We start from the raw sequence: 22,396 nt of genomic DNA on the forward strand, positions 1-22,396 counted from the left end.
CCGGATTCGGATACACGATAATAATTTGGTTCTAATAGAGGTAATTTTTAGTTCTATTTGAATGCTGCACAAACTTTTAGTTGATAACTGGAATGTTGAATGCAGCGATTTTTTTAAAAATAAAATCTAGGCAATTTCGCAAACATTCCGCCACACATTTTTGACACCTGCCGCAAAACGTCAAAGCTTCTGCCGTCAAATGGCACTGAATGAGCTAACCCCCTTGAACATTCACTCTATACATCTTGGGTGTCGGACTGTGCTCCACTGTTTTTCTCTTTCGCTCGTACGCGCAGCGTCAGTCGGTCGGAACTGGTACGCAACATAACAGGATTGGTTCTGTCATCATCACCTTCCATGTATGGTGATCGCGGCTGCCCCGAAAGCTGCAGCAGAATTTGGTAAAAATTGAAGACGAATTTTGCTTTCCAAAACGCTCGCCATTCGATGGAAAACCGCTCCGGTGTTGGCCCAGTGGTGCGGGGAAGTGCGATCTGGCCGTAGTGCGTGTCTGTGCGTGTGGAAAAAAACAAGTGTGTTCTTTTCAGCGATTAGATGGTTAGTGCGTTTAGAGCAGCCTTTTGTCTTTCCTGACCCGTTTGCACACTCTAGTCTGTGGCAGCAAATCGAATGGAAACGGAGGGGAACAACACCAGCAGCAGCAACAAGAGCAACAAACACGTGAAGTTCCACCGTAATCCCATATCGATATGTTGCCACTTTCCCCTTGTGGTAATGGTAGTGGTGGTGGTGGTGGTGCACGAGGCCAATGAAAAACATTGTGCACAATATTGAAGCTTGAACGCGTCCATACAGTGGCCCCTGTTCCGCCACGGTGAAGGAGTGAGGAAGGCAAGCCCGTGATGACCATCGCACACCACACCGTGTCCAAATATTTCGAATCCAAGCAAACCTGCATTCTGCAGTGCAAATCGCGACGCCGTTGAGCTTTTTTCGTGCGTCCGTGAATATTATGTGAGCCATGTGAGTCAGCATCGAGGCGTGTAGTGTTGTGTTGTGCCATTTGCGTACGAAAGCGGTCTTTTGCACGTCGCTATCGCGTTGGAAGTGGTTTGTAGTCGGGTGGTCCATTAGCTTGTGGTACTGTCGTTCGTTCTAGTGGCGGGGAAACCAGTAGTGGGCGGGTGTATGGGTAGAAAACAAAAGAGAAGGTGCAAAATCATGTTACCGAAGGTCAATACGCGTGTCGAGACTTGGGCAATTGTTGTTCGCTGCTCCTATCGCATCGACGACCGACCCCTCTTTGGGTCGGTCGGTATTGGATGGTTTCGTCATAATATTCGTCTCTAGCTATTGCTTCTCTAACCACGGAGTTGATGTTTGCCAGTTGTGAAGCACCTTACTTTCTTTTTCGTGTTGTGCATAATAGGGAACCTGACAGCTTGTTCCGAAAAGACACAGAGAAACAAGTAATCGAAAAAAATAAAACATGAAAGAAGCCGAAATTTAAGCAGGTCGTATCCGGTTTGCCCGAATTGTTCGGCTGAAGCAGCAGCAGCAGTGCCCGCGATGATGATGATGACGATGAGTGATGACGATGGATAAATAGAATTGTGTATTTGCAGTACGCCTGATTGAACAAGCAGCATCCGGCAGATTCTTCTGGTGCAGACGGTTCGCGCAGTAGGCCGCGTCGGATGTTGTCCTTAAAGAGCACATGCTGCGGCACTTGTGTAGTGGAACAAATAGTCGAAAAAATTTAACCGCTTGTGTGTGTGCGCGTGTTTATGTGTGTTGTTTTATGTGTTCTTGCGTCCGAGTTTTGCTTTTTCTTCTACGCCTTCAACCTGTACACTGCAGCTGTGCGATACGCCGTTTTTGTTTTGTTTTTGGAGCATAATTCTGACTGACCGACTGGTAAGTAAAGAGATTCAATGTACTGAGACACATAAGTACTAAGAGATGGTCCGTTTAATGTCTAATCGGTTTGCAAATATTTTTGTGTTGGACATTTTTTTAAAGATTTTTGCTAAAATTTGGGTGTTGTTTTCATTATTTCAGTTTCTTTTATTGACGATAGAATCCTGAATTAATTATTAATTATGTACTACAGAGTTTAAGGAATTTTAAAAGTATCTTACTGTTGAATTGATGGCTAATTTTGTTGTAAAGTATTATGTTTACTATTTCCCCAAAACAGTACATACGTTGATTTGTTAACGATATGCGTGCCAAAATGACTATTTGTAGCAAATTTGAAGTTTTCTGTTATTGTAAGGCGAAGCTATAGAGAACTGGGAAGGTGTGTAACTTTGTTTTCTATATTTTTCTCAGTCAAGTTGTCGTTACAATCAGGTCAGGTCAATTAATAATTTATTATCAGGACGACTAACTTACACACATTCTAAAAATCGACCAAATTAAGCATGGAATATAATCCCTTTCGTAAACTTCGAGGAGTATTCCAAGGGTTCTCATAGGTTTGGGCTTGGGACACTTGCTTGATTATTTCTTATAGGAAGTGATCTTCATATGTTGGAAATTGAACTCTGGGACCCTTTTTGAACAGGCTGCTTAGAAAATCCTATTGGATTTGTCCAATAAGGGTGCGATAAAGTCAAATTCCCGTTACATTAGGTTCATTTCACCTAAGAAAGAGTCAATAAAGTGACCCACAGCTATGAAAACTCCTGGAAACCGCTGCATTCGGTTTTGAAGCACTATTGAACATACTATTCTTATGATTGTTTCATACAATTGTACACAAAACTAATGAATTTATTTAGTTTCGAGTTTTACAACTTCAATACCTATTGGTCAAAGGTATAACTTCGTTAAAACTCTTTCTGAAACCATTCGATCCATTTCACACAGTTAGTTCTAGTGTCTGTAATCAACAGCAATGTTGAGCGCTATCGATTGTACGAAGCAGCGCCACGACCTTGTCATGCCTTGCTTTGCGATCGAAATTAAACGATTATCCTTCAATGTTATCACTCTAAATGTGAGCACTCTTTCGATTGTGGAAAGCAAACATTTTCTAAGCTCTTTTAGTTATGGCGGTAAATCCCTAAAAACGAAATAACGAAATTTATAACAAATCAAATTCAAATCGTAAAATTAGAAACTTTTACTGCCGTCCAACTAATCGTGGTTGTAAAAGCTATTTATCGGTAAATGCACTGAATGACATACATTCTTGCTGAATGTTGCTAAAGGTGAAAGAATTCTATCCAGTTGGCGAACTAGGTTGCCAGCAGTGTGCAGTTAACACCAAAGGAGGAAAACAGTGTGACCCGGTTCTTGTGTGGGATCCTTGAGCCTATATTGGCGTGAACTAGGGCAACATTATTTGCTTTGGTTTCTTCCGCAGCCGAAAGTTCCGCAGCCGCAATCCATAGAGGGACGTGCCGTTTTACATGAAACTGATAATCAGTTAACTACTAGTACGTTCGTTTTTGTTGCTGTTCAGCGAGAGGTGTTCATTCAAAAATATGTAGTACACTGTAATTCAATAAGGCTCATACTCTGTAATACGCGAACATTTACTCGTTAGTCACGTATGGTACGTTTTATCGTAAACGCAGGATTCCTGTGCCAATAGTAAACACATACACTTATCGGTATTGATAGTCAGACCAAATAAATAATCTTATCTCCGGTGCCATTTCCCGCGTACGATACTGTTAAACGTTTTGCAGTGACATTGCAGGGCGAAGTAATTTATAAATTACCGTGCCCAGTTTGTTTGTTGATTTTGGCATTATCGCGTTTATCACAACTTTTGCCTGTTTACGTAGTTTTTTTTTCTACACGAAACTGATGAGTAATGATGGTTTGTGATATCTGAAATGAGCATTGTTTTTATCTTTCCTGACCCTTGCTAGGGGTTTGAGGCGCTATCGATCTCATTATTGTCAGAACATGATCAGTTGCAAATTGCACATAATGCACTTTCTTTGATTAAACAATAATTTTACCCTAGCGGTGAAGCAGTTATGTGTTAATTATTTGGAATTTTTGTTTTAACATGATTGTATTATAATTTTCGTAAAATCAAGCTGTTGAAAGAACTTTCCATCAGCTATAAGCACATGGAACGGGAATCGTTCCTCTGGCCCGATATTCGAACCAATGGCAAAACCGAGTGTAATTAGCGAAAGGTGTCGAAAATAATCACGTTCTTTGCTCAGGGGCAGCTGCCAAGTTTTTCACAATGGTTTATGCTTGTATGGTACGGCGCTATGTGTGTGTTGGAAGCATAACATCCTCCATAGTTTTCAGCTGTATTTTCTAATTTTGACCATGTCATACTAAGTCTATTGTTGATGCGTTAAATTTGGCACATATTGACACGTCGCCTCTTCGGGCGAGAGCTGGCCGTTGTTTCTGCTGAAAAAGAAGCATGTCGCTTTGCAGTGCTGACCAACCCTAACATTTGGTGGTGGTTTTATGGAGAATAATGTTTAAGGGGGTTTTCTCCGTAATTTCTGTAATAGGTAATAATAGAGTTGTACGGCTTCTTTTTTTGGTTCACAAAGTATACAAGTATACAAGTATACTTTTTTAATAGTATCCCCGATGCTATTTGTTTTTTTACCTTTTTATATTATCTTTGACTATTGGCAAGACTTTATTAAAATATCTAAGAACAGTTGTTTTATGTGTGTGTGTTTTTTCAAACTAAAAGACTGGGTGTATGAGGAACAGGTTAAAAGTAGCCTTAGTATGTCGGCTTCGTAGTGTAGTAGTATACGCACCGGCTGCTGTAAAAGTGGAATGGAGTTCGATCCTCATTCCAACCAGTTTGTTGCCCCCAGAGTAACCATATTGTATTAGGCCAATTCGCAGTGTGGACAACACATGCGTGTTGTTTCAATTTGACAGCTAGTACAGCTTTAAAGCTAGAGTAAGTTGGCTAGAGGGGTGACAAATACATACACAATATTATAATAAATGATGTGGTGATCAATGTTATCTCAGGTGGTTTAAAATTCCACCTGGAATTGCATCGGTTTTGACAAGTAGCAGCACTTTTCAGTCATCTTTATTTTAGTTTGACAGGCTTTCGAATGTAAACATTGTTTTTCACCGCGTGCAAGAAGTTACTCCACATAATGATATTTCATTTTCATTTTCATCATACAGGGTTTTCCAAGTCACTTTCGAAAGTGCACATAATTATTCATCGCCTCTAAGATGTTTTTCAACAGCTGTCAAATGGTGTATTTGCTTCATAAGAAAATTTCAGTTCTTACACACAATTTTCAACACATCACAAAGAGCTTTCAAACTCAATCCAGCTTAAGACATGTTCAAAATCATGCTGAAGAAAATAAACATAATGATGATGAAAATGAAATATCAGATTGAAGTAGATTAACATCTTGCACGTGGTGAAAAACAATGTTGACATTCGAAAGAGACTTGGAAAACCCCTGTATTATGTATTTTAATTATTTTACGTTTGTTGACCAGGTTGTATTATGGTCATTTTGTATGAAAAACTGAACTTAGTTTGAGGATGAGGTGCAATACTTTAATGTACCGACTTTGAAACTAAGAAAGAATGTCTGAGACAGGGTAACATAACACAATATCAATTAGTAGACAATTTAGAAACAATTATTATAATCTTTAGCCCTGACACTGACTATTCCTTTTGCGTGGCACCAATAAGTATAGATAGCCTATATAGATAGGCATGCACGCGAAGGTCATAGGTCGATCGAAGAAACAAAAAAAAAAAGAATAAGAGAAATATGATCAGTTCATAAGATTACTAAAATATGCTACAACACACAAAGGAAAGGACTCATAACTTTCTAGCACACCTAACCGGCTTGAGACCGGATAGCAAAAGAAGTCGGAAAAATGGACAGTAAAAAACAAAACCTAAAGACAGTCGCGCGTGTGTATGTGTGTGTGCGTGTGTGTGACCGAAACCGATCCTTTGATTAGCTTATTATGTGTGGCCCGTTAATTAGGTTTGCTCGCATTCTGCATTTGGCCGCATTCGTCCCGAAACCAAACATAGCATTAGACGACTGGACAGCGATTTTCTTCTGTTTATTTATATGCATATATATATGTAAGCCATCTGGACAGCGTTGAGTAAGCATCCGTACTATGTATGTGTACTGTTTTGCAATACGTTTATTTAATTTTGTATTGGGTTAGGGAAGACGTTAATTATTGGATGAGCCATTAACGCACCGTTTATTGCATTTCTTGTTAAAAACTCATGGTTGTATCAAACCATACACCAACTTTTTTTGGTTTTGTAATATATAAACAGCGTCTGTACACGATTTCTGCTTGCATGAATTAATCGTTCGAATTAAAATGGGCACGCTTCAGAAATGTATGAGACAGCACTAAACAGTAAAACAAATATTGAATCTAACGACCCGATGTTGATTGATTTCATTTCTGCCGTGTTTAAATATTAGCTAATGAAATGACCAAGCAGCACACGGAGCCATCTGTTCCAGCTTGCAGACTACTAAGCGGGCCGGTTGAACTCATTCCTTTTCATCTCTTTTCCTTTTCTCATTTTCTCAAACAGAAATGTAAACCTGCCCTTCCTCGTCGGGACAGTCGAAGAACATCAGATGAAACGGAGCTGCTGCTACAATTTGTACACTATCAGGTTTGTAAACAGTAACCGGCGCTTCCGAATCTGGCCCGTGGACAAGAGACTGTACTGGAATAGCAGATCGAACCGGGTGTACAGGTCATCACTCCCCACCCAAGCAGCTTTTAATATGAATTATTAAAATGATGTAATAGATCCGGAAAGTGGGTTTGGCTTAACTATTTTGCTGTGCTGTGCTAGCACACCTAACCGTACAGTAGCGCGCAGTAGCAGTGAACCAACAGGCAGGATAATTGAAAATGGCACCGAGTCAGAAGGTGACGAAAAAATGGGAAATATTTGCCGGCCGGAACAAGTTCTTCTGCGACGGATATCTGATGACGGCACCAAACTCGGGTGTCTTTTACTTTACGGTCATACTGATTACCGCTACCAGTGGACTGTTTTTCGTGTTCGAGTAAGTAGCCTTCTCGCCAGTGAGTATCGTTTACCTTTGCATTACAGCCTCTTTCGATCGCTTCTCATTGCAGCTGTCCATTTTTGGCACAACGCATCACGCCCGCCATCCCGATCATCGGCGGGATCCTCTTCGTTTTCACGCTAAGCTCCCTCTTCCGCACAGCCTTCAGCGATCCGGGCATTATTCCGCGTGCATCGCAGGACGAGGCGGCCTATATCGAGAAGCAGATCGAGGTGCCGAACTCGCTCAACAGCCCCACCTACCGGCCGCCGCCCCGCACGAAGGAGGTGTTCGTGAAGGGTCAAACGGTGAAGCTCAAGTATTGCTTTACGTGCAAAATCTTTCGCCCACCGCGGGCCTCCCACTGCAGCTTATGTGATAATTGCGTTGATCGGTTCGATCATCACTGTCCGTGGGTGCGTATCTCTGTGCCAACAGTGGTTGGTGGAGTTTTACAAACGAACCTTACACGAACCAGCATTTTTCCTGTATTTGCAGGTGGGCAATTGCGTTGGCAAGCGAAACTATCGGTTCTTCTACATGTTTATTGTCTCGTTGGCGTTCCTAGCAGTATTCATATTCTCGTGCACAACGACTCACATAGTAATGTGTACGTATGCCACCTTCGTTAAGGATGGGTCGTATGGTTGTCGATCGACACTTATGATGTTTTCCCTATGCCCTATTACCCGATTACAGTATTAAAGGAAGACAACCAGTTCATTGACGTCGTCAAGCGGACTCCTTCCAGTGTGATAATAGCGATAATTTGTTTCTGTTCTGTGTGGTCCGTTATCGGGTTGGCTGGATTTCACACGTATCTTACTACAAGTGATCAAACAACGAATGAAGATGTAGGTATCTAGGAAACAGATGCCGACGCATCCCCTGCACACTTCCCACTTTGTAATGCAAATATCATTCCCTTACAACGCCATCCCCATTACAGATAAAAGGTTCATTCAGCTCGAAGGGTGGCCAGCAGGCAATAAACCCGTACTCGCAGGGAAACATTTGCCTAAACTGTTTCCACATTCTGTGCGGCCCAATAACACCGTCGCTAATTGATCGGTAAGACACACAGCACACCATCATTCGGGCGTCCGTTGTCACCGTTGTCAGGTTGAGTGGATGCGGAATGTTTTTGTTCATTGTTTCTGATGGGTTTTTTTTAGGCGCGGTGTCGTTACGGACGAGTATCGGACGCAAATGCAGGCGACAGAGAAGTACAACAGTGCCACTGTTCCACCGTTGGTTGTGATGCAACCGGGAATGGATACGCTCAATAAGCATTACAGTATGGAGGTAAGCAAGATTATTCGATATTTTAGAGAAGTGTTTGTAGTTCAGATGGACATAGGTATTACAGAGTTTTCCAGGAGTTCTCACAGCTGTGGGACACTTTATTGACTCTTTCTTAGATGAAATGACCTTACAGGTTTTTCCAAGTCACTTACAAATGTAAACATTGTTATTCACTGCAAGCAAAATTCCACATCGATCTGGCTTTTCATTTCCATCACAATAATTTTTAATTTCAACAGCATGATTTGCAACACGACTCAAGCTGGATTGAGTTTGACAGTTCTTTGTTATCTGTTGAAAATCATGTGTTGAAACTGAAATTTCATTTTGAAACAAATAAACCATTTGATAGCTGTTGAAAAACATCTTGGATGCGGTGAAGAACAATGTTTACATTCGAAACTGACTTGGAAAACCCTGTATCTTGCTTAACCCTGTAACCGGGCCAAATTAACTAGTTATTGTACAAATTTTGTTGACACGCGACTTCAAAACCCCGGTGAAAAAACGATGGTAGTAGCTCGTTGAAGTGTTGAAAATCATGTTGGCGAAACTGAAAATTATTTTGATGGAAATGAAATATCAGATCGACGTGGAATAACATTTTGGGCGCGAGGAATAAAATCGTTTACATTAGAAACTGCCTTGCAAAACTCAGTAATGTAATGGGAATTGGACTCAATATATTATATATTATACCTTATTGGACAAATTCAACAGGAATTTCCAAGCAGCCTGTCCAAAAATGCTCTAAGAGGCGAATGAGGCCAAATGGCTCAAAGTCTCTATAAAAATAAAGAAAAAAAGGCATTATTTGCAATAGAGTCCAAATACCATCATATGAAGATAAGAAAGTGTCAAAGAAGTGTCCCAATTCATAGAAAACACTGTATAGTAAACAGTCAAACAATATAGTAAACATTCGAACATATGATGATAGCTTCGGAGCTATGATGGACTTTGGAATAATTCATCAAATAATCACATAATAACAGTATATTGTCGCTCTTTGACAATTAAGTTTAACTAACAAAGTTATTACTTTGCCAAAAAGGTCTCAAATCACGGACATAGTCTATCCAATAGTGTCCTATTAGTCGATGCGTTGACGGTAGGACGGTAGGAAGCATCAAATGTTTTGAACCACTCATACCAGTATGGCATCCGAGATATGAATTGTATTAGAACTGCAAAATTGTACAAATATTACCAGCTTTTGTTAAACCCTTGTTTGACAATTGTTGTCAATGATTTAAGTAATTTATTGTGTCGCTCAATTTGAAAAAAAAAAATCCTTATGCAAACGTTCAATGTTCCTTTTGTTCGCCTGTTTTAGCATGAATTGCAAAACGCATCGAACGGTGGTGGCGTTGGTGGAACCGGCGTGTACCGGCAGCGTAGCTACGATAACTTACAAAACGGTAAGTCGACCTCACCAGTTTCTTCAGTTAGCAGCGGTGCTATCACTAACCTAAACCATCTGAATGTAACTAACTCAAACCATGCAACGGCAGCCACTGCTAATGCTGCTAGTGCTGCGACTAAAACGAACCTAAACAACCATCCTCCACCACTGAACCATCTGCAACTATCATCACAATCTCCATCACAATATAATAATTTATCCTTGTCTTACGTGAACCTTTCGCCAAACCAACCGCAACCGCAACTTTACCACCATTCCGCGAATTGCAATCTTCTCAATCTCACTCACTCGCATAACACTCCCAACAACAATACCAACAACCGCGCGTCCTCTAACAACGCGTCCTTTCGCAATCGCCACCCCCACCACCACCACCAACAACAACAACAACAAAACCAACTGCTGGCACCATCCACGCCCACCAACATCCTGAATAATGCAACCAATTACGCGACATTCGAACGGGCTGCTCCGACCGTCGATCCGCTGGGATACGATCATTCGCCCTGTACGGCGACGGTATCGCTTCAATCGCTGCTACTGCCCTCGAACCACAACCATCGGTCGGAATCGCCAGTTCCGATACCGACCAACTTCAAGTACTTTGCACCGCAGTCCAAGTATAGTGCTAGCGGGGTCAGCATAGCCAACGGTGCTGCCGGTGGCGGAGCGTACTGCTACAGCGACCAGAGCCAGCTGCTTGGATCGTCGCTCGGTGGAGGAATCTCGCCCTCCACGGTGCTTCTGCGTGGAGGTGGCGGCACGGGAACAATGCCGCTGCTGAAAAGTCAGTCCGAATTTCTTCACAACACACAGCACCAACCGCAGCATCCTTTAACGCCCAGCGCAGGGACCAGCGTTTCGCAGCAGCATCTGCTGCAGCAGCAGAAGGCGGCGCATCCGCTGCACACAATGAGCCTCAACATGACGCTTCCGCGCTATCCGTACCATCGTAACCGTGCGATCGGCATCCGCAAGTCTTCGCACGATCTGCAATTGCCGATCTATCAGCATCACCCCCTGGAGGATGGCAAGCAAACGAATGGGCTCGCTCATGGTGGAGGCGCCTACAGCGCAGGGCTCTACTGTTTGGGCAATCTGGGTCCGGGTGGAAACAGCACGAACAGTCTGAACAATCACTTCAACCCGGCCGCAGCTCCTGGCGCCGCCCCCATCGTGATACCGTACAGCAACGGGCTGATGCTGAAGAATTCGTCGGCCTCGTCTTCGTCGTCCGGTGGCTCTTCCTCGTCCGCCTCGGCCTCGACCGCTACCATATCGTCCAACTCGACGTCCTCCGCTACCTCGTCGCTGGATCGACGGTGCCGAAGCAATCTGCTCCCGTCCGGTTCGGGGTCCGGCTCCTATCTTGCCAGTTACGATACGATCACTACGCTCTCTGATCAGCAGCAGCAGCAGCGCCAAAACGTTGCCCCACACACCTGCCCCAACAGCCCACGGACAATCCGGTGCGGCAGTCCCAGCTGCAGCAGTGAGCTTGATCCGATGCTACACTCGAAGGGTAGCGGTGGGGGTAAGCAGCACGGAAGCGGGGGATACCATCGACATAGACACCACCAGCAGCAAGCAGCAGGCGGAGGAGGAGGAGGAGGATATGCGAAATTCTACCGCAAGCCATCCTATCAAATGAAATCGTCATCCTCGCCGACGCCACCGATGGTGCTGCCGTCGCCCCTGGCCGGGCCCGCATTCGGTAGCGGTGGACCGGGAGGAACCAATCCCGTTTCCCCGGCCCTCTCGTTTAGCCAGTTTAGTCCCAGCTTCTGGAGCGCAAACACGTGCGTTTCGTCGAGCAATCGGAGCAGCATGCTCAGCACGGCCAGCACGCTGGGCGGCAGCAGCACGCCGTACATCGACTGTACCAACCACCACGGTCTGATGAATGGTAGTGAGGGTGGTGGAAGTGGTGTTGGTGCCGGTGGCAGCGGTGGTGGAATGGGCGGCCAAGGAACAGTAGCAGGAGGTGGAGGAGGAGTAGGAGTAGGAGGAGGAATGGGAAGCAGTGCCGGTAATAACAGTCCGTACGTACAGCGGCGTGGCGGAAGCGATAAGCAGCGCTTCTCAAACGTTTTCGAGTATCAGTTTAACAATTTCGATCTCAACTCGATACACGAGGATGCTACGAACGAAACCTAGCATATACTACATTTTTAGTTTTGTAATTTTTTATAATTTCACAATACAGTCTTCACTCCACATCTCTCTGCCACCTCATTGTCACTACTACTACTACTCACTCCCCCTGCTCGTTATGAACTATTCGATCCGGTCACTAATTACACACACGTCTGGTGCAAAGTGCGAATGTGCACCACGGTAATGGCATATCACGGTGCTTCGAAGCAAAACTGCTGGTTCTTGATTTTATCCCTTTTTTGTGCAGCTTTCTTGCAGCGGTTTAAATTTTTTATTATTGTTTTGTTTTTCAAGGGTATTTTTTGTTTCGCTTTAGCGTGGTTTTTGTTTTGGTTTTGGGATTGCACATTCTTGGTTGCCCTCTGGGTTTGCTCTGTGATCTGTGCAAATGGTGTTTTTTGTTGTTGTGATTGCAGTATGGTTTTATGCCAAGAACAAACACAGTCTCTCCATAGTTATTTAGCTAAACGTATCTTTTGAATTGCAAATATTGTATTATCGGTTGCAAATGGACGTTGAAGTAGCTTTCAAGATGAAGTAAATCATAGAGTAATGATGATGTAGCAAATGTTGTCTTGATACTACGCACCGTACGGGGTGAGAGTTGTTTTTTTCTCATTTTAATTATTCAAATTCTACACCTGAGATAATATAAACTATAGCAAATATACATTTTTTATATCAACTCATAGACATTTAAACCGCATTCAAAATAGGCATAAAGATTTAGAAAATGTGAAGAAAAAATTACAAAAATCCTAAAAATGTACCAATCGTTCGAACATTCTAGCAGCATTCTGCGCTATTGAGCAGCTTCTTAAATAATAGTTCTTATTTCCTGCTCGAAAAATGTTAGCCAGTTGTTGTGCGTTACCAGCAGAAATTACTAATATTGGGCATAATAGCGAAGTGGGTTTTAACACAACAAAAAGTAGCAAACATGTTCCAGAGAGAGTAATTCCTAGTTACTTCTGCTTGATTTTGAGTGCATTGCTTCGTTTGCTAGTTAGCTAAACTCCATGAACATCAACACCATTTGTGTCAAGTGTATCGTAGTACACAAGACAAGATCATTCAACAAAGTTGTTAATGTTTATGATTCGTGCTTATCGTTTGCATCGTATTTCATTATTTTGAGCAGGAACCAAATTTGCAGAAGATCACATCTGTTGATTTATCCGTTTCCACTACACGATTTACTACATCGTTTGCTCTGAAAGAGAAACAAGCAAATCCCGTTGTTGTATAGTTGTGATACGAAAACCAAAGGTTTAATGCGCCATTTAAGCGTGGCAGAGTTGTGTAGGGTAAATACACAAGTTAAATAAATAGTGTGAAAAATCCTTCAAAAGGAATATAACCAAAAAACCTGACCATTGTTAAAGAGATCTTCCAGCCACATTTTAGCCACAGTTGTTGTTGATTTTACGTTTTTTGAAACATTTATGAATTGCCTTATTCTACAGCGAAATTTACCACAATTTGTATGTTACATTCTGGTGCAAAATGCAAACACATGGTACATGTGTGCCGCTTGTATTAATATTTTCTTACTACAGAAACTATTTTATTTTTAATTTCGATTGAAACAATAAAAAGATGAACAACAATTATAATTTGAATTCAATGTTAGAAGCCATGTTTTCTTAGAACAAGTTTGGCAAACCAGATATAAAGGATTCACATTTAGCCAGTTATCTTACTAAAATGTTACAAAGGAAAAGAAAATGGCATCAAGACAGTTATCCCGGACAGGACAGGAAAACCCCAAATAATACAATCAATACTAGAAAGAAGGAAGTGTATCATCTTTAGTAAAGTTATCTTTTTTTAATAGAAATATGTAAGAAAAGACAAAACAAGTAGTAAAACTTATATTTGATAGTTATAAAAAAAGAGAGGAAACATATACAGTACAGTGTCGGAGGAATATGCGATGCGTCTTGTCGACTAGCAATTGGTTGAGGATTCATTTTCTCGCTGTGGGTCACAATTGGAACAACCCCATTCAAATCTAAACACTTTTCTTTACTTTCGCTCTCTCACTTTGCGCCGAGCCTATATTTACCTACTAACCGTGCCGTGCCGGTACCAGTGTTTTGCGTGTGTTGCGTTGGGTATCGGTGAGTGTTGTTACGTATTTTCTAAAGCCAAATCGATTCACTCAACCAAATGTACTCCCTTTCTTTTGAGTATTTTTGGCAATCTACTACTTCTTCTCCCTTTTTTTTCTATCCCAAGTTATCAAATTTTCAACTCTGTTTCATTTATCTTGTTTACTTTTTGTCCATCAATTGCTTCCATTTGCGTTTTTATTTTTGTGCTGATCCGCTGCCGAGCTCTAGAATGTACTGTATTGACTTGTACCTATCTTAACGAGAAATAATTCGGCGCTTATTTTTCCATCTTGTATTTTCCGATAGGATGTAGAAACATTTTGTTCACTATTCCTGTTTTGCTCCTGTTCAGTTTTTTCTTCTTTTTTTTCAATAATTTTGTTGCCAAATCCCATTACAGGCGGTTTAGTTTTGTGTTTAGCTTTTTTCACTTTTATTTGTGATTTTTTTTTTCTAAAAACTAGAAACTTTTTCTTGTTTCACGGTAAAAGTACACTACTATTGCATTAATTATTCTAAGAAAATTAGTTTTACAGTATTATAGCACATGACGAAAAGAAAGATAAAAGATTGAAAATTATATTTAATTTAAATTAAACAAAACAACAACAACAAATACTCACATTACAAATCGTTTTCATTGATTACCAAAACGAACCATTATACTCATTTAAACATCCTAACCTATGTACTACTAATGTGCTACTAACAATGCAACTAAACCCCGTCAGTAAATTGTAAACAAATCTACTAACATAACCGCTGGTATACTGAATGTGTTTTGTTACATAGTGTTACGTAGCGATAAGTTGTTAGATTTTATTAATGCTTCCTTTCCGCAGCTAGATTAAGTTTTGGTTAATTTTATGCAACTCTTTCCCCTGCGAAACGGTTGTCTTGTTTGTAAGTCACAAATTCGATGCATTGGCTTTGCAAAAAAAGAGCATATTTGCATTGCATTTATTATGCAACGAAATTCGAACTGGAGTTTTCCTGCTCTGTAATGATTGGTTGCATGTGTTTAATTCCCTTTATTCGCTCGTTCGCTCGTTCGTTCGTTTAATTCGTTTGTAACCTGCCGCTTAGTAACCCATATTGGTACCCATTTACTTTGTAATTATTGTTTCGCTATCTTTACTGACTAGCAACTATTGCTAAACAATGTGTTGAGTATTATGGGCGCCATTGTTTATCATTGTTCGTTCTTTTTCCTTGTTACAGATAAATCCAACAGTGTGGCGCATTTGGTCGAAAACGAGGCGCCCCTATCAACGACCGGGAATGTTTCGATCTTATCGGGTGGTGCCGGCGGTGGCTTAGAAGATACCACCACCACCACCGTTCTGCTCGACGAGGACGGCATGGAGCTCGAAACGAGAGGCATGGGTGGTGGTCCATCGATGGACGACTCCAGCAATCAGCTGACGGGCAGCTACACGAACCTGTTCCGCGACTCGATGAGCAACGGTGTAGCGAACGGACCGAGCGGTGGAGGGCAGCCGGGAAAGCCCAACAATAGCTATCATCATCATTCCAGCATGATGATGAGCGAGTGCGACAAAATACAGAGTGCCGATGAGATTATCAACGTTAGTGAGCTGATGATGGTGTGCAGCGTGAGCGGTCACGAAAATGTGTACAGCAATGTGCCGCCCGCTCAAATCTCGCCGTCCGGATCGGCGGTCGGTTTGCTGGCGTCGCCCAAGCGGGCCAGCGTGGGCAGCAGCAATGTGTCGGGCGTCGTGGACGTTTCCAGCTCGACCGTCGGGCCCGGTGGCTATCAGCACGTATACTCGAACGTAACTAGCCCGTGCGGGCCGGCCGCTGCCGAACAGCTGCCCACCGGGGTGTCTACGGGGACGGGAGGGATCAGCGGTAGCCAGCAGCAGCAGCAGCATATTCATCCTGCACTCGGAAACGGCAAACACCATCAGCAGCAGCAGCATCATCATCATCCTCATCATCCTCATCATCAGCTAGCATTAGACGATCCATCACAGCTGCTCAGCTCTACGTTCATTAGCAACGATCTCGATCTGGACGATCCGGTGCTGTCCAGCTCCTTCGCCACGGCGACCAAAAGCACCGCCAACACGATGACAAAACTGCACCCACCACCAGCACCGTCCTCAGCCGCTGGTGGGCCGATGGTGGCCGCACAGCAACAGCATCTAAAGCAACCCCAAGCAATGATTACCACGATCGAGATGAAGAACGTCATCAAAACGCTCGACCCGAATGTGATCATACAACAGCAGGCGTCGTCGAATGGTTCGAGTGGGGCGACAGCGGCCGTCTCCTCCTCGGCTAATGTGATCGATAGCAATGGAGGCATCGCATCCATGCACAACAACACCACCACCACCAACAACAACAACAGTCACACCGAGTCGCCGATGTTTATTTCACCGAGTGCCAGCCGGATGCGGCTGCTGCAGGAATCGACGATGATCGATACAGCGCTCGATCTGGACAGCTTGGACGGTTCGATCGGCAACCACTCCCAGTCCTGCCTGGTGAAGACGGCCATCGTGTAGTAAAGAGCGAGGGGAGGAGTCGGGGTGGGGAGGGGGGCTCCATGAACAAACCCGTTCCAAAGATACATTCCGATGTGTACTAGATGCGTGTTCGTGTGTTAACGGGCTACAGGCGACAATTTGACAGTCTTCTAGTGAACAGGAACATAGAAGCAGCATTGGCGAGATAGTTGCCTCAAGGAAACGACACAAACATAGCGGTAAGAGTGTGTAGGATACGCCAAACGACTATTCCGTGTAGAAAAAAACAACAACCGTCAGGGAAACCTCAACCCGCCAAACCGTTTCCTCCGCCAGTGTGCATATTAGAGCTAGACAACCCTCTTCGCCAGTGTACACACACACACACACATACACACAAACACATCCCGGGGTACTAGATGAGTCATGACGCGGCAGGAACGATATGATAGAGAAAATTCAAATGATAGACCTATCCAATTAGCGTAACACGTGCAAAAAGAAAAAAAAAAACAATAATTCTATGCACTATTCCTTTACTGTGTGGTTGTTTGGACACTTAACACCTTTTTTTCCCAGCCCGTGGTTTCGTTTTGTTGTGCTTTTTTTGCAAAGTTTATGTTGCTCCTTGTTGTTGTGGTGTGGTTGCGCGCTTATGCTACAATTATATTACACGGAAAACCGGCCGGCAGAGAGATACACAGACCGAACGAACAAAAAGGTGATAGGATTCGATGGCACCGGGCGAGATGAATTTGAACCGATTGCTAGAGTGATAGAAGACAACGACAGCGATTGCGATCGCAGAATAAAGGAAGCGTGGCGTGTTTAACTGCTTTACGACACTAATACATAGGATGTATATTTTTTTCTTGTCTGTTAATATATGTAAATGAGACGATGGTGGAAGAATTCGATTGCAAAACGACGCTACGGGATCAATTTCCGTACTGACCGGGGAGGGTAATATACAAGTTTGTTGACCGATTTGTGTTGCCAATGCCACAATTGTTACTTGCGACACAGAGAAAGGATGGCTGATAGGGGGGAATCGAATCAGGTGAGGAAGCTAGGGAGAGTACTGTATGCAGATTGAATGAGAGATCCGCGTATGTTCAACGATGATGATGAGGTTTATGCGGTTTGATCGTAAAGTAAAGTAAATAAACAATTGTACAGAATAACGTTACTTCATCGATAACATATTTTATTATTATACACCTCACTCATGTTTCTGCTTTCGCGACGATAATTTCTACGATTTTTTTGCCGGTTTTTCTTCTTTTCCTTTTTTTTCGTAAATGTACACATTTTGCAGCTACGGTGAAGTGTTTGTGCAGCATATGGTAATCACTACATAACTCGCGAGACGCAAACGCAACCAAATTGACTGTTAGAGTGGTTCCACTGTTTGGATAAAGGGGCAATGTCTGCAACCCGTTTGTGGATTAGTTTAAAATTGCATTATTTACCGCACATTGCCTCTACACCCTTCTTTATTGTCGTTCGGACCGCTCTCTCTCCACGAGGGGTGTTTTTTTCGTATTTAGCTTGTATTAGTCTTGTTTGTCACTGCATTGATAACTTCTACATACACTTCTACATATTCTGCCTATTTTTTCTGCCATCACTTTACGTTTTTCGCATTACTTCGCTTTCGCCTACGGTTCGCCATTTCGCTGAAGCTTATGTATAATCGTTATTAAATACTTATCTACTATCTCGTGCCTCCATATTTCAGCGATCTTACTCTCAGGCATTAAGCGATCGCGCACGTGCAACAAGCACGCACCGAAAGCATAACTTTGCGCTGCTAAACTACATTACAGAAGAGTGGTTCCTTGATGATGGTGGTGTACCCGCGTGCACTACCCGATTGGATGACCCTGGACTTGACTCTATGCAGTGAAACGTAATACAATATTGTTAAGCAAAACCAAGGAAAACAAGAAATTGCATTTAAACAATCGCATGGTGCATTCGGAGCCGCACTGCCTGCGTTCTCTTGAGCAATCGTTGGCGTTGTGTGTGAGTGAGTATGTGTGGTTGTGTCTCGGTTTACTCTTACACAAGAACAGCACTAAAACATCTAAATCCGTAACGTAAACGTCTTTCCTGAGTTCGGTTGCGTCTCCACAGTGCGCTAAACGCAACTAAGGATAGTGTCTAATGTCTAACAGAACAAAAATGTCACACATCATCGAATACCGTTGTCGCATTAGGAACTAAAAACAATCTCGATAGTCTGACAATACAGAAGTGTAAGTACATGAGTTCAGTGCCAGTGCCATATTATTGTGGGCGCGTGTGAATTTCGCAAAAAATACCAATCCTCTTCCTCTGTCATGCTGCGTGTTTTGCCAATTTACGTTTATGATGTGCAAATCCGCGCGGATACCTAATCCTTTTTCTTATCATCTAACTAAGCTATAAGTAATCCCGTATAATATGGTCGTGATGAAGCATAATATTGCATTATTCGAATACAATAGCAAACCCAACATGGTAAACTGTTTTCTGTTTCCGTCTTCTCTCCGTCGTTGAAAGGAACTTTCTTTTTTTTTCAATTTGTCTCTAACCGACGCTGGGCGCGAAGCTGCTGCAACTGGGTGTGGGGATGGGGCTACTAACACTACAAATACGGATGTACGCGCACACGATGCATGCAAAGCGTTCTCTACATTTCGCGGGAGCTCGTTTCTGACTCGTTTTTGAGCTGTCATTAAACGCGTTTAAGCACTTGCTGAGAGACACTGGAAGACAAGTCCTCGTGGGGTGGAAGTTCCATTGGAGTTCCATGCCGGACCTCCAGATGAATGGATGGGGGGAGTGTGGTGGGTTGGAAAATGAAGACAACGTCGTGACAATCTCGTCTACAGTAGTACACCGGCAGCCGCCCGCGATGTGAGGTCCACACACGGGTGAACGCCTAATATCAGTGGTTCAGGATGAGCACCATCTCGTCGTAGATCGCGAAGTAGAACGCGGACATGAAGCACGCCTTCAGCAGCGCCGGATACAGCCCCTTGTACAGCCCAATCGCGCCCTCCTGCTTGGCGATGTTGTACAGACAGTTGAACATGTTATCACACACAAAGTGCCGCCCGTACGTCTGGCGGCTCTTGGCGAAGCCCTGTATCTGCAGCCGCTTCTTGGCGAGATCGAGCGGGTACACCAGCAGCTTGGTGCAGAGGCCGGCCATCCCGCCGCAGATGAACAGCTCGATCGCCGGCAGCGTCTCGCTCGCGCTAATGTTGAAGTACTGCCGGAACATGCTGCCGAAGATGTTGTAAAACATGAACTGGCCGCCGGTGAGCGGCGCGATCTGCAGCACGCTCGGGCCGAGCCCCCGGTACAGCCCGCGCACGCCCTCGTGCCGGTAGATGAGCTTCAGGCCCTGCACCGAGCTGCGGTACCCCCGGCCGGGATCCTGCGAGATGAGCCGCGTGCGCACCACGTCCAGCGGCAGCGTAATGACGGTTGCGAAAGTGCCGCTCAGTGCACCGCACACAAAGTTCCGTCCGCTCTGGTGCCGCTCGAACGTGTCGACCGTGCGCAGCAGATGGTTGAACCGCTCGTACGAGGAGAACTGCGCCACGCCGTAAATGATCGACAGGACCTGGGCCGGATTGTGGCCCTTCCAGAACGCCCGCAGCCCTTCCTCCCGGTACACCAGGCGGGTCGACTGCACGATCGTGCGGTACTTGGACGTGACGTGCTGCTCGCTCAGCGGCTCCACCTGCAGCTGGAACCGGATCTTCAGCACATCGAGTGGCTGACAGATGAAGCGCGTGATGCACCCGGCAAAGCCACCTGCGATGCCCGAGTTCGATGAGGTGTCGTTCTTTTCGCGATCCATTCTGTTTTGCCTCTCTCTTTCTCTCTGCTTCTTCTTTTGCCTGCTTTCGTTTGCGTTTTTGTCACAGTGGAGCAACAAGCCACAGAGGGAAGGGGGCAGCACTCAATTGTCGAAAACAAAAGTTCAATCGCACCAAGGACACATTTCAAAATGATGCCTACACCCGATTAGACGTTATGGACTGTTTTTTTTTGCTCTTTCACGCCTGCAAACGCACAAATAAACGTCCAACTGTTGCGTACACGCACCTTGTGGCCTTCCTCCTCGCTACAATCTATCTAAGCACCGTCAAACACACACACACTCGCACATGCACGCACACATACAAGTACACATTCCAAATTCCGGACGCGGTTGGATCGGGAACACCAAGGCCGAATTTTCACACACCAAAATCGAAGCTGTTATATCACCATCTGAGCACCTTGTTTTTCACGTTCGCCTCGGTTGTGTGCTCTGTCGGTCACAGTCCGTGCGCGGTGGTCGCAGTTCGCTTGCGAGGTTAGAATTTAGATACACTGCCACTGCTGTGTTATTGTCCATCGACCGCGTCATCACTGTGAGCCACCGTCGCCGGCGTCACCTGAGCCGCCGAACTTTCGTATGTAGCAGGGACGCCAACAAATCAGGGGGAACCGTAGCGACCACCTCGCCGACCCTTCCATTCCACGGGACGAACGTTGACCGAATTTACGCGCTTCACGTGTGGGTCGTTTTCGTTTTCGTTCGGGATTACCGTTGGTGGTGTTGGTGGACGGTATTGCGCTTTGTTTTGCCTTCACGCTTATCGAGACTCACCGTTTGAAGGGTGCGCTCGGGCTGTTGTGCGCGATCGTCGCTCGGCTGCCACTGCCACCCATCCACGCGGCTCCACTCTCCTGCATATCATCGATTTGAGTGAGTGTTTAGGGTTTGATGAGCTTTTTTTGGTCCTATTCTCCTTCTCTTTCTCGACTTGCTCGCCGCTACAATGTCTACAATGTCGCTTAAGAAAGTGCCTTTACACGGCTACCATCATCATCATCATCATCATCATCATCATCAGTGGGGCCGTTGTGGGGGGGTAAAGGGAAGATGTCCTTCAGTAAACGGCGTGCGGTAATATGTTCACCCCCTCTTTTCGTCACCTACACCCGCCGTTCAAGGCTGCGCCATCTTTGCACCCTAAAAAAGCACACAACAAAATAAAAAGACGAGATAAGTGGGTCTATCGATAATAATTGTTCACAAAAATCGAAACCTTTTCTGTTCGCACTCGCACACTTCCGATGGCGTAGGATTACTGCTCGTGACTGTTTGATTGGTCGCAGTTGCTACAAAACACACAACGAACCACAACAACAGCAGCAGCGGCAACAGCACACGCCGCCTACGTCGGTACCAAAAACAATCTACACCATGTGCTTCGCTATAAATAGCACGCCGAGTCTATTTTCACACACCGTCAGCCCAATTGCGTGGTTCACGTTCTCACAGCCCGACGACGACGACGACGACACAACACACTGCCTCGGTGTGACATAAGCGCCAGGCCGGTGCTGCAGGCCGAAAAACTACACCATGTAAACAAACAACACTACCAGCAACGGGGGAAAAGAAAGGCTTCTCTTTCGCAGGCGAAGGGCGTACGTGTTTACGTAAACGTGCACACAACACCGCGGCCGTCCCATATATCCCTTCCCATAGGCACACACGCGTACTGCGCTTACCTTGAGAATGTGTGTCTCCTTCTTCCGAAACTAACGTGCAGCCGATGGGGTTTCGAACCACGCAGCAAGGTTGCGGTCAAGCTAATGTGCAACGGAGTGAGGGCAGACAGACAGTACCACACCACCGCGATCTGCGTTTCGGTGCTTTGCCTCTGTAATACAAGCGCACACGCGAGCGAATGTAAGCAAGTGTGTGTGTGCGCTTCGTAGATAGCGGGAAGCTGCGATGCTGTGCTGTGCGCGGCTGCTTCATTTGTTTACGTGCTGCTGGTCTGTTTTGACAGCTGACGGTGAAACAGCTGACGT

At 44.5% G+C, this 22,396-nt stretch overlaps 2 protein-coding genes across 11 annotated transcripts; one reads left to right on the forward strand and one right to left on the reverse strand.

The window, feature by feature from the left end:
- Positions 1 to 204: 204 nt before the first annotated feature.
- Positions 205 to 17,711, forward strand: LOC1274788 (palmitoyltransferase app). 9 transcript variants are annotated; one of them, XM_061642749.1, is made up of 11 exons: positions 205 to 558; positions 1,391 to 1,878; positions 6,530 to 7,016; positions 7,090 to 7,435; positions 7,518 to 7,629; positions 7,719 to 7,873; positions 7,969 to 8,090; positions 8,195 to 8,324; positions 9,661 to 9,745; positions 10,328 to 11,792; positions 15,246 to 17,066. In XM_061642749.1, exons 3-11 carry the CDS (start codon positions 6,859 to 6,861, stop codon positions 15,247 to 15,249), a joined length of 2,577 nt encoding a protein of 858 aa, XP_061498733.1. In that variant the 5' UTR covers positions 205 to 558; positions 1,391 to 1,878; positions 6,530 to 6,858; the 3' UTR covers positions 15,250 to 17,066. The 9 variants fall into 9 exon arrangements, with proteins under 9 accessions (XP_061498733.1, XP_061498734.1, XP_061498731.1 ...); XM_061642750.1 differs by having other exon boundaries at positions 207 to 401; XM_061642747.1 differs by having other exon boundaries at positions 209 to 558; positions 1,587 to 1,878.
- LOC5667239 (mitochondrial thiamine pyrophosphate carrier) lies at positions 17,704 to 22,344 on the reverse strand. Of its 2 annotated transcripts, XM_061642764.1 has the most exons (3): positions 22,091 to 22,295; positions 21,622 to 21,919; positions 17,704 to 21,545 (listed from the first exon to the last, which is right to left on the reverse strand). In XM_061642764.1, the coding sequence occupies exon 3, from the start codon at positions 20,379 to 20,381 to the stop codon at positions 19,458 to 19,460; it is 924 nt and encodes a 307-aa protein (XP_061498748.1). In that variant the 5' UTR covers positions 20,382 to 21,545; positions 21,622 to 21,919; positions 22,091 to 22,295; the 3' UTR covers positions 17,704 to 19,457. The 2 variants fall into 2 exon arrangements, with proteins under 2 accessions (XP_061498748.1, XP_001688500.2); XM_001688448.3 differs by lacking the exon at positions 21,622 to 21,919 and having other exon boundaries at positions 22,091 to 22,344.
- Positions 22,345 to 22,396: the final 52 nt, after the last annotated feature.

The sequence above is a fragment of the Anopheles gambiae genome, chromosome 2 (genome assembly GCF_943734735.2).
Source record: "Anopheles gambiae chromosome 2, idAnoGambNW_F1_1, whole genome shotgun sequence".
Lineage (NCBI taxonomy): Eukaryota > Metazoa > Arthropoda > Insecta > Diptera > Culicidae > Anopheles > Anopheles gambiae.